Source organism: Chrysochloris asiatica, unplaced genomic scaffold (assembly GCF_000296735.1).
Source record: "Chrysochloris asiatica unplaced genomic scaffold, ChrAsi1.0 scaffold00224, whole genome shotgun sequence".
Lineage (NCBI taxonomy): Eukaryota > Metazoa > Chordata > Mammalia > Afrosoricida > Chrysochloridae > Chrysochloris > Chrysochloris asiatica.
This window is the reverse complement of record NW_006408742.1, coordinates 1448463-1461123: the sequence shown is the minus strand read 5'-3', so window position 1 is coordinate 1461123 and position 12661 is coordinate 1448463. Positions and strand designations below refer to the sequence as shown.

General features: G+C 42.0%; 1 protein-coding gene across 1 annotated transcript; it reads right to left on the bottom strand.

Annotated features, from left to right (window-relative positions):
* Positions 1–2289: 2289 nt before the first annotated feature.
* GP5 (glycoprotein V (platelet)) lies at positions 2290–3963 on the bottom strand. The gene has a single exon (XM_006873148.1). It carries the CDS (start codon positions 3961–3963, stop codon positions 2290–2292), a length of 1674 nt encoding a protein of 557 aa, XP_006873210.1.
* Between the last annotated feature and the right edge of the window lie 8698 nt (positions 3964–12661).

Sequence of the window (12661 nt, the reverse complement as noted above, 5' to 3'; positions counted from 1 at the left end):
TCGGTCCCAACTCATAGAGACCCTGTATAGGGTTTCCAAGGAGCTTCAAACCAACCTTGCAGTCAAATGCTTTTCCTACAGTGCCCTGGTAAAAGCAAGTGCTCACAATAAATGCTTCTTGAATGAATGAGCAAACATATACTAAGCCATTGAGACCCATTAGAACATGGTGCATTTTGAAAGAGCAGGTAATAACAGGTAACTCCTACAAGCTCCATATGCACTAGGCACTGAGTAAACTTTTAAACAGGGATTACTTCATTTTGTCCTTGCCGTTATGGTAAGGACTTTATCTTCACTCTACAGGTAAGGACACTGAGGGTTTGGAGAAGGCAAGTAGCATACCTGAGAGTCAAGTATTTAGGGTTAGAGTCACTACTCCATCAAAAAACAACCTCTGAATTTTATGCTGTAGATGGTTCCAAAACAAGGTCAGGTGAAAGTGACTACAGTGCACGAAGCACATTAAACAGATACGCCCTAAAGTAAAGGCTGATGGGCCACATGGGAGTGGAATTGAGTTGGTGTCTAATACCTGCTAGGGGAGTGAACTGCATGGACATCCAGGAAGACTTTACCAAGGAGAACACATTTGAGCTTGGCCTTGAAGATGTGTGCTTACAAATGCCAGCAATCCAGTTCTTGCAGCTCCACCTCCAATTGGTGGTGTTCTGAGCAGTCACTGAACACAGCCCAGACACACAGGGCTGAGATCACCCACAGGTGAAGACAAAGTGATGCAAATGTAGCCTCCAGTTGAGAAAGTATGCTCTCACCTTTCTAGACAGTGACAACTCCAACTCAACGCTCTTCCTTAGAAATCATGACAGCGGTAATAATGGCTGTATCCTTTAATAGTAATTGTTGTTGCTGTTAAGTGGCATCAAGTTGGTTCCGACTCATAGTGACCCTGTATAGGATTTCTAAGGAAGGGCTAGTGAGTTTGTACCGCCAACTTTGTGGTTCAAACCAACTTTGTGGTCACAGCATCACATATATTGAGCCTTCATTGTATGCAGCACACAAGGCCAAGTCATTAAATGCTTTATTGCCTTTAATTCTCACAACTCACTGAGTTCACAGCCTCTCTGAGATAGGGACTACTTTATCCTTTTTTATGGATAACGAAGCCAAGGCTTACGGAATTTAGATATTTTGCCCAAAGTTCTATACAATTAGTAAGGGGTAGAGCTGGGATTTGAACCCAGGCTGTCAATTCTCCAGCAAGTGTGTTAGCCATCACCTCTTACAAGTTCACACATTCAGTTAAAGCAGCAAGGACTTTACTGCTTTCAGTCAGAAACATAAATGAGAATGTGATACAGTATAATGAGCCAGAAGCATATCATTACATTCACTGGTAGGTGCTCCATAAATGCTTGTGAAATGATGTTTCACAATGGTTTAGTTTCAGGAAATGAAAATCCACGCAGTGTCAAAATCATACATCCACTCATACATACACTCATGTAGAAAGCAAGTACAAACTCAGAGAAGGCTCCAAGGGTTCTGAGACTGAGTGTGCACAGGCATACCATTCAGCATGTTCGGTTCATTGTCTTCTGTTCCACCATGACCCTCCCAGTGGCTCCACTGGCACCCAGCCCTGACAGCTGGCAGTGATGGCATTTGGTCCTGGTTTCCTGGAAAGAAGGCTCTGTGTGCTATCTCTTAGGCTATCGCAGAGAAGGTCTACCCTGAATGAATGGAATCCCGAGTTCCCCCAAATAGCCCACAGGTCAGAGATACACCAAGTGAGAAAAACGGAACAAGGGAAAACAACTGTAAGAACATGTTGGCTACCTTTCAAATAAAAGTAGATAAAGAGAATAATCCATCCTTTCTCCCAGGAAAAATCATCCTTACGTGGATCACATGTATTCATTTTTTTAATTTATTAATTCGTGTCACAAGATGTCCATGCAATACCCCTGCCCTGTTAGTTCCTTTTTACCATAAACACTGCAGACACCCCACTCCGCACCAGACACAGTGGATACAAGGGTGAGCCAGACCAGTCCATGCCTTTAGGAGCTCCGTAGAGAGGGAGGCAGCAAAGCAAGCAATCAGTTTATAAATATAAAGGTTAGTTTTGAGCGGGGTGCATAAAGCGGGAGACGGATGAAAATTTTAGGGGGAGAGAGAAAGCATGAGAGGGAGTAAGAGAAGCAGGGGCCTGAGAAGAGGGAGGGAGGGCATGGGAAGACCTGGAAAAACAGAGCAACAGAAAAACAGCAGCTATAGTAGCAGCCTGTGGATTCTTCCCAAGCGTCATGCTTTAAATAATTGTCAGGTTTCCCCATTAACTCTAAAAAGAGACCCCTCTTTTATTAATTTTAGAAGGAGTCGACTGATCTTAATCATAGCACATATAATGGTCACAGTTATTATGACCTGAATGGCCAAAAGCAGAAAATAAAGACCCCAAAACTGGGTATGGTCTTCACGTTCGTCCTTGGCTACCACCAATTGGGCCCATACCCAGGGTTCTGAACTGCTAGACAACAAGAAAGAGTGGGTGGAGGGCAAGGAACTGCTGGGCACAGCTGTGGGGGTGGGTACTTCCGAGGAGGAGTTTTCCTCCACAGGAGGCAGGGAAGGAGGCCCCTCGGTGCCTGGGCACCCCAGGCCATCATCCGGTAGGACCCAGAGCACCAGGCCTAGGAGCTTCTTGGGGAAGTGACACTGCGGGGGCTCGACTCCGCCCACAAGACCTGAGTGCTGCCGCAGCCACCCCAGAAAAGGCTCTAGGTCACAGTCGCAACGCCAGGGATTGTGTCCCAGCAAAACCTCTGTCAGTTGGAGCTGAGCCTCAAACACGTCGCCAGGCAGGGTCTCCAGGTGGTTGTGTTCCAGTTGGACCTTCTCCAGGCTTCTCAGGTTGCGGAAGAGCGCGACGGGCAGAGCCCGCAGCCGGTTGTTGTGCAGCGAGACTTCCCGCAGACTCCGGAGGCCGCGCAGCAGGCCCGAGGGGAGCGCGGCCAGGTCGTTGGAGTGCAGGGCGAGCGCCCGGAGCTCACCGAGGCCCCGAAAGGCACCGTCCGGGAGCGCGCTCAGGCGCGGGCTCCGGATCACTCCGAGAGTCTGCAGGCCGCTTAGGTTGCTGAAAGCAGCGTCGGGCAGAGTGCGGAGTTGGGTTCTGTTCAGCCACAACTCTTGCAGGCCCGCCATCTTCCCAAAGAGCACCTCCGGAAGCTCTTCCAGCGGGTTCTCAGACAGGGTTAGGAGAGTCAAATCGTGCGTGTGAAGAAAGAGCGCAGAGGGCAGAAACACGAGGTGGTTTCTGGAAAGAGTCAGAGAGTTCAATTTTCGAAGCCGATCGAAGGCACCCGGTGCGATGAAATTGATGTGATTTCTGTGGAGCTGCAACTCAATCAGGGTGCCCAAGCTATCTAACAGCCCCGAATCCAGTGAGGTGAGGTGGTTCGAGTGGAGCAGAAGTTTCTCAAGCTTAACCTGCGTCTCAAACAGTCCCTTAGATAGGTGGGTCAAATTGTTTCCCGATAAATCCAACACTTTCAGGTTCGCTAGATTTATGAAAAGAGTAGCGGGAAGGAAAGCGAGTTGATTTTGATCCATAAACAACTGTTCAAGGAGGACGGTCTTATCCAATAGCCCACTTGGAAGATGAGTGATTTTGTTGCGCGACAACCTTAGGGTTTTTAGTTTTATCAGGTCATTGAAGGTGCCGGGGGCAATGGCAGAAATTGGGTTATCTGAGATTATCAGGCGCTGCAGGACCGTCATACCGCTGAAACTGTGATTCTGCAAGGTGCTGCTGCTCATGTTGAAGAGCACGATGTGCGTGGAGTTGGTAGGCAGGTGGAGCTCAGAGATGCGCGCCACATCGCCTCCAGAGCATTGCACGCCGTCGCGGTAGACACACCTGCAGGCTTTGGGGCAAGGGAAGGACTGGGCCCGCAGGAACCCAAGCACTAGACACAGCCAAGTTGTTCTCAGCATGTCTGAAAAGGCAACAGAGAAGACCATTTAAGCGCAAATGGCTCTTGTAACCCTGAAGGTTTTGCAGAGGCAACATTTTCACCAGGATTATCACTGACTTTGTTGTTCAGTTACAGCTAAAGAGTCTTCCTCTTTCCATGTGCATGAAGATTTCCTGGGCTGGTGAAAAGACAATCAATCCTACAATATGAAATCTCATTCTGTAGTTAGTTATATTTATTATAGATCATTGAAATTATTTTCACTTTATATAAAAAGGCCAGTAATTTTAAACATAGCTCAAACTTTAGATGAAGAGAGCTCATTAAAATAATCATTCTCACATTAAGCTCACAGACATCATCATAAAGTAGTGCCCATTGTTACAATAGCTCAGACTTGGCTATAGCTTATCCAGTTGGCTATAACTAAGTCATGGAGGACACAACAAAACCAAGTCTGGTAAAATGACAGCAAACACTACCCCCTGATTCTTTTCATTACAATACCCAACACACTCAGCAAAATCAGTGAATACCCCAAAACTGTGAACACTGGTCAGTTAATGACCAAGCTGAGAAAAGCTGTAATAAGAATTCTTATCACTTTATGTGACATTGTTCTCTGAACTTTTAAATTCATTCACTCAATGCCTACAATAAGCCTGTGAGGATAAGTAATATGATCCCCAATTCACAGAGGAGGAAAACAAGCTACAAAAAGTTAAGTAACTTACTCAGGATCTCACAGAATTTGAGGGTGATATTTCTGACTGGAAGGAGCTCTCATAGTGTAGTGGTTACAAATCGGGCTGCGAACCTCAAGGTCAGTAGTTCAAAACTAACAGCTGTTCCGCAGGAGAAAGATGAGGCTTTCTGTCCTGTAAAGTCTTACAGCCTTGGAAACCCTGTATAGGGTCGCTATGAGTCAGAACTGACTGCATGGCATATAACTACCATTTCTGACTGGGAGTCATGGTATAATGGGTTCAAACCTACCAGTCGCTCCTCGGAAACCCTATACAGGCTTGCTAAGAGTCAGAACCTACTCGACAGCACTTTGCAACAACAACATTTCTGACTAGACTGGTAATCACAAGGTCATCAGTGCAAGACCACCAGATGCTGTGTGGAAGGAAGACAAAGATTTATGTTCCCAGGAAGATTCACAGCTTTGAAAATTCTATATAGGGTCTCTAGGAGTCGGAACTGACTTGAGAACACCACCACCATTTCTAATTGTGCCATAAAATAAGGAGTGATCATTTCTAAGATGTTTAATAAGAATTAATACTCATAGCATGGAATTATCTGTGAAATACACATAGTAACACTAATCTACCTAAACAATGTTTCCCCAGTGTAATTTCACACAAATTATTTCTTATATTAACTTTTGTTCTTATGCCCACACAGACTCACCTAGCTCTCCAATTTCTTATTCTAGTTTTCAATATATATGGCCTTACCTGAAATGGTGCTGCACCCCAATGCAACTGAAAGACTTGGAGCTTTGCTTATGATGGGGCACTTTCCAAAGGAAGAGGGAGATAGCCTTGCTTCCTGAGGATAGAGCCTTCACCGGAATAAAAGTCATGGGACGGACTCTATCATCCAGGGGATATTCTGGTTTTGAATGGCAAATAGGAGTATTTTCAAACTGAACACGAGGTCAGATAGAACCTGAAGCTTACTGTCAATGGTAAAAATAGCAGGAGGAGAAGCATTTTCCATAAATGGCATGGTGCGTTTCTGTGATGTTTGAGAAGTTGAGCGATGTGTGTGGATCATGATAACAGACGCACCCCTACACAGGCCAACTTCCTTTATCTGCCACATTGCCCCAAATCTCCACTCCAGTTTTTTGGGAATTTTTTAAAATTTCTTTTGTTTTAAGAATATACTGGAACATGTTGAATAATGCACTGCTAGGTTGAAGGGTGTGGGCATATTCAATTTAATTGGGCGTGTCAAACTGCTTTCTAATGTGGCTATACTAGAAATATACTGATTTATGTTGCTATCTACAATGTGTCACAATTCCTGTGCTTCATACCCTTGCTCCCACTTGGCATTTGGTGAGGTGGGGTTTTTTTGCTTTTATGGTATATATATATAGTTGTTGTTGTTGTTAAGTGCCGTCAAGTCAGTTCTGACCCATAGTGACCCTGAATAGCGTTTCTTAGGAGCAGCTGGTGAGTTTGAACCACCAACCTTGCAGTTCAAACAGTTTTGCAGTCTGGCGCGTTGACCCACAGCACCACACCAAGACTCCATATATATATATATATTTGAGTTTTGCTATACTGGTATGAAATGGCTACCGCAATATATTTTTTTTAATTTTCCCATTTAGTGATGAATTTGATCATCTCTTCATATATTTGATGAAGCTCTGGTGGTACAATTGTTAAGCACTCAGCTGCTAATCAAAAAGTCACCGGTTCAAACTCACTAGGCCTCCATATGAGAAAGATGTGCCACTTGGCTTCTGTGAAGATTCCAGCCTTGGAAACCCTCCAGGGAAATTCTACTTTGTCCTGTAAGGTCACTGTGAGCTGGAATCGACTCATCAGTAAAGGGTTTCGTTTGGTTGGTTCATATGTTTAAGGGCCACTGTGCTTCATTTTCTGAGAAATTTGTGTTTTTACCCATTTTTCTATCATCAAAATACCTATGCCACTGCATCTCTCCACATCATCATCTCTGCCTCTATCTCTGGCATCACTGATTCTCTGGGTAGGATCCCGCACTCTGCTCTTCTCCCTTGATGGTCCCAGGGACCTCCGCTCCTGGACTGCAAAGTGAACTACTCCCCTCCTTTTGCTATAAAATGTCTACCTTTAGGCTTGTAGTATATACCCTTTTGGTTGGTTGATGATGCATGGAGGGGATTGTAACCATGGCAATGAAACGATATATGATAGGATGAATGTAAAGCTAATGTTCTCCCATGTAAACTATCACATAATTCACAATAAAAACGTAAGGAAAAAAAACCTATACCTGTAACTTTAAAAAAGCAAAAACCAAAAAAACTGATATGTAAGCATTCTTTATGTGTTCCAGCAAGTAACCCCATCAATGCTATCTGTGGTAGGATACTATCAAAATACCTACAAGGAAAACCAGTTAACACCACTATTATTCAAATTTACGCACCAACCACAAAAGCCAGTAATGATGAAACTGAAGAATTCTTCCAACTTTATCAGTCTGAAATTGATGAAACATGCAATCAAGATATATTGATAATTACTGGTGATTGGAATGTAATGGTTGGAAACAAAGAGGCAGGATCAGTAATGGGAAAATATGGCCTTGGTGATAGAAGTGATGCTGGTGATTATATGATAGAATTTGCCAGACCAATTGACTTCATCATTGCAAATACCTTTTTTTAGATTACACACATGGACCTCACCAGATGGAAAACACAGGAATCAAACTGATTATATCTGTGGAAAGAGACGGTGAAAAAGCTCTGTATCATCAACCAAAACAAGGCCACAGGCAGACTGTGGAATAGACCATCAATTGCTCATATGCAAATTCTGGCTGAAGCTGAAGAAAATTTAAACAAGTCCACGAGAACCAAAATTTGACCTTAAACATAACGCACCTGAATGTACAGACCACCTCAGGAACAAATTTGATGCATTAGACATTAATGCATTAGACAGACCAAAGGAGTTGTGAGATGACCTCAAGAACATCATAAAGAAAGAAAGCAAAAGGACAGTAAAAAGACAGGAAAGAAAGAAAAGGCAAAAATGGATGTCAGAAGAAGCTCTGAAATTTGCTCCCCAGCATGTGAGATGCTAAAGTAAATGGAAGAAATGAAGACGTAAAACAGCTGAAAAGATAATTTCAAAGAGCAGCTTGAGAAAACAAAGTCAAGTATTATAATGAAATGTGCAAAGACCTGGAGTTACAAAACCAAAAGGGAAGAACACACTCAACATTTCTCAAGTTGAAAGAACTGAAGAAAAAAGGCAAGCCTTGACTTGCAATATTTGAAGGATTCTATGGGGAAAATATTGAATGATGCAGAAAACATCAAAAGAATATGGAGGGTACCAAAAAGAAACGATTGATGTTTAATCATTTCAAGAGTTAGCATATGATCAAGAATAGATGGTACTGACGTAAGAAACCCAAACTGAAATGGAAATCTTTCAACAGACTGATGCAGCACCAAAGAGGCTCCTTCACATAAGCCAAGAAATTTGGAAGACAGCTACCTGGCCAACTGATTGGAAGAGATCCATATCTGTACCCATTCGAAAGAAAGGTGACCCAATAGAATTGGAAACAACTGCATAATATCATTAATATCATATGCAAATAAAATATTGCTGAAGATAATTACAGTTACAGAAACAGGGAACTACCAGAAATTCAAGCCAGATTCCAAAGAGGACATGGAACACATGATATCATTGTTGATGCCAGATGGCTCTTGGCAGAAAGCAGAGAATACCAGAAAGATGTTTACTTGTACTTTATTGACTATGTGAATATTTTTGACTGTGTGAATCATGACAAGCTATGGGTAAGATTATGAAGAATGGGTATTCCAGAACACTTAATTGTGCTTATGAGGAACCTATACATAGACCAAGAGGGAGTTGTTAGAACAGACAAGGAGATATTGAATGGTTTTAAATCAGGAAATTTTGCATTCTCTTACCATACTTATTTAACCTGTATGCTGAGCAAATAATTTAAGTAGATGGATTCTATGAAGAAGAACATGGCATCATCAGGATGGAGGAAGACTCATCAACAACCTGTGATATACAGATGATACAGCCTTGCTTGCTGGAAGCAAAGAGGACTTAAAAGAGTTACTGATGAAGATCAAAGACTAGAACCTTTAGTAAGGGTTGCATCTCAATGTAAAGAAAAAAAATCCTCACAGTTGGACCAATAAATGACATCATGGCAAATGGAGAAAAGGTTCAAGTTGTCAAAGACTTCATTTTGCTTGGATTCACAATCAACACTCATGGAAGCAGTAGTCAACAAATCAAATGATGTATTGCATTAGGCAAATCTACTACACAAGAGTTCTTTAACATGTTCAAGAGCAAAGGTAGCAGTTTGAAGATTAAGGTGCATCTGACCCAAGCGATAGTATTTTCAGTAGCCTCATATGCATATGAAAGTTGGATAGTAAATATGGAAAACCATAGAAGAATTGATGCATTTGAGTTATAGTGTTGGAGAAGAATATTGGAAGTACCATGAACTGCAAGAAGAACAAACAAACCTGTGTTGGAAGCAGTAAGCCGGAATGTTCCTTAGAAGCCAGGATGGTGAGACTTTTTCTCTCATTTTTCAAACATGTTGTCAGGAGGGACCAGTCCCTGGAGAAGGATATCATGCTTGGTAGAGTAGAAAGTTAGGAAAAAACAGGAGGACCCCCAGTGAGATAGATTTGCATAGTGGCAGCAGCAATAGGTTCAGCCTAACAATTGTGAGACTGGTGCAGGGCTGGACAGTGTTTAATTCTCTTGTGCATAGAATCGCTGTGAGTCTCAACTGACTCAGCAGCACCTAACAACAACAACCCTGTCAGCTCTAAATGTTACAAATATCTTCTCCCAATTTGTGGTATGTCTTTGCACTTTTTAATGGTGTATTTTGGTGTACAGAAACTTTTATATTGGCAAAGCTATCACTTTTTGATTCATGCTTTTTGTCTATTAAAGTAGTTTCTTACCTCCTCCCTTGTCAGAAAAACATCCTCCTATGCTGCCCTATTAAATTTTATAATTGTCTGTTCTTTGCATTTAGGTCTTTAATTCACCTAGGAATTTATTTTTGTACATGATGTGAGTTAATAGTCCAATTCTATCTCTTTCCATTAGAATAACTAGCTGTTCTAGCACCATTTATTACAAAATACATAAGTCCCTTCTTCCTCCACTGAGCTGCAATGTCAGCACTATTGTCAATCAACATTTCATGAGTGTGGGCCTGTTCCTGGGCTTTCAATGTGACATCCCTACACTAACACCACACTGAAATAGCCTTTTAATGTTTAAAGTCTGATCATATCTAGTGCTTTATTTATTTCGAAGCAATAAGCATTCTTAGACTACATCAAACTACATATAAATTGGGACAAACTTTCTGGAGGAAAATTGAGTAGGATCAACTAAATTTAAACTGTACATACCCTTGTCCTGCAGTAGTTAGCTCCACTGTTAAAAATAGACCCTATGGATATATTCAAGATATGTATGCAAAAACATTTATTTCAGTATTGTTTACAGCAGAAAAAAATGAAAACCTAAATGACCATCCATAGGGAACTAGTTGTTTAATTTATGGTACATCCATGCGGAAGAATGCTTTGCACACTTTAAAAAATAAAGTTGAGTTTCACATGCTAACATAGCAATTTCTAAGATCGGTTCAATGGTGTTAAGTGTAACAAAGTGAAAACCCTACTTGTGTAGAATTTTTAAAAACATACATGCTAACAGCAGCGTCAATTGTTCAAACCCATGAGTCAGAGAAATACTAAATAAAATAAGAAAGAAACTGTTTGGTCAAAACCAACCATGAAGCTGCAAAACAAATAAAGTGATTTGGAAGGGAAAATGACAGTATTTTTTTAAATTTTCAGGTAAATATAAAGTTTTGGGTATTTTTAAAAACTTTTTATTGTGAATTGAGTGAATGGTTGGTTACAGGCAAGATATCAGGTTTACATTCAACAGATCATACACTTTGTTTCATCTCAATGATGGCAATCCTCTCCATGGTACCAGTTATCCCGCTTCCTCCCTGTGATTCCTATTTCCCTTCCTCACAACTTCCCATCCTTTCTCACCTTTGTTCTTAGGTACATGTTACCCCTTTGATTTGGAATGATTGACCCACTATCATCCACAGTGAGCATACCTTACTACTGTTGTTATACCTGTCTGTTGTTATACTTCCTATATACCCGTCTACTGCTTGGTTGAAAGTTGGGCCACATGGATGAGTTCCTTTCCAGGCTTAAAGTGTGGTCGAGGGCCATAGTCTCAGGTTTCTCCAATCTTGTTCTGACCAGTAAGCTGGTCTTTTTCTAAAAATATAATTTTGGATTTAATTTATGCGTTCTGACAATCTATCTGGGACCTTCTTATGTGATCCCTTTCAGAGCAGTTGATAGTGGTAGCTGGGCACCATCTAGTTCTTCTGGTCTCTGAGTTGTGGAGACTGATGTTCACATGTTCCATCAACACTCTTCTTTCTTCACATGAAAAGACCAATAGCTGCACCTTAGACAGCTTGCTCAGGCACTTTTAATATCCCAGATGTCCCTCATCAAAGTAGGATGTAGGACATTGTCATTGTGGATTATGTTAAGTATACAGTACTTTTAAAATATGGTGAGAAAAGTGTGGGGCAATGTCCACCAAGATGGCAGACTAGGCAGACACACCACATGGACCCTCCACAACAAAAAGACGAAATAAAACAGACACAGATGAAAAATCTGACACTCTGAACTTCAGAAGGAAAGTTAGGGAAGTGGATAGAGTGTTTACCTGGAGGAGAGGCCAAGTAGGCATGGTGAGAAAGGGAGACTGACTGGTGAACTGCTGGCCAGACATGGCTCGACCATCTTGTGAGCAGCTTTGGCAACAGAGGACAAATCTGCCAAAGCACATTTGCTCTGGTGAAGGGAAAGGTGCTATTTCTTCTTTTTCCCCTTGCTCCCTAGTGACCAGAAAGGTGGCTAGCTCCCATCGTCAGCCATCCCCCAGCCCAGACCCTGCTCTCCAGGAGTTCAGAACCAGTAGTTAAGAGCCTCATTAGTGTGAGCTGGGGGGTGGCTGCACCACTTTGATGTGCCACGTTGGTGCCTGGATTAAGGTGGGCTCAGCTCCAGACCTACAAAACTCACAAAGCCATAGACCAGCATTTAGCCAGTCACCCTGACACCAGCTGCCTTGTGTTCCTAACCTAACAGACAGTGAAACCAGCTCCATCAAGAGCCCCACAAATGACTTCCAGACTGAGTGCCTAGAACATATGCCGAGGCCAGTAGGAACACCAAGACTAATAGAAACTCCATTAGGAAGTCTACTGTCACATCACTTCCACAACCACCTCATGTTATGTGCCATGGAGTTAGCTCCAACTCATAGCGACCCTGTACAGGGTTTCCAAGGCTGTAAAACTGTATGGGAGCAGAAAGCCTCATCTTTCTCTTATGGAACAGCTGGTAGTTTCGAACTGCTGACCTTAAGGTTCGCAGCACAATTTGTAACCACCATGCCTCATAAGCTCCTTGAATTGCAGTAGTCCACAAAAGACCTTTGGGTCCAACAACTACACTGTTTGTTTTTTACAAATATGATAGTAGTCCAGGAAAATACACAATTTTAGCTCACATGAAGAAACAAGAGACAGAGGCTCAAACAAATGACCAAAACGCAGGTGGGAAAAGGTAATGGAACTGAAAAACAATTCAAAACAATGATATTTTGATACCTTCCACAGATAGAAAGATAGAGGAAAGCAAGGAAAACATAGAGAAAACTTTTGAAGAATTCAAAAAATGATACAAGAACAAACAGACAAAATAAATGCAAATTTTGAAACAATCAATACAAAACCTGCAATTAGAAATCCAGAAGATGAATACTAAAATTTCAGAAAAGCACAACACATTGAAAGAGCAGAGGTAAAGATTCAAAGCAATGGAAGCC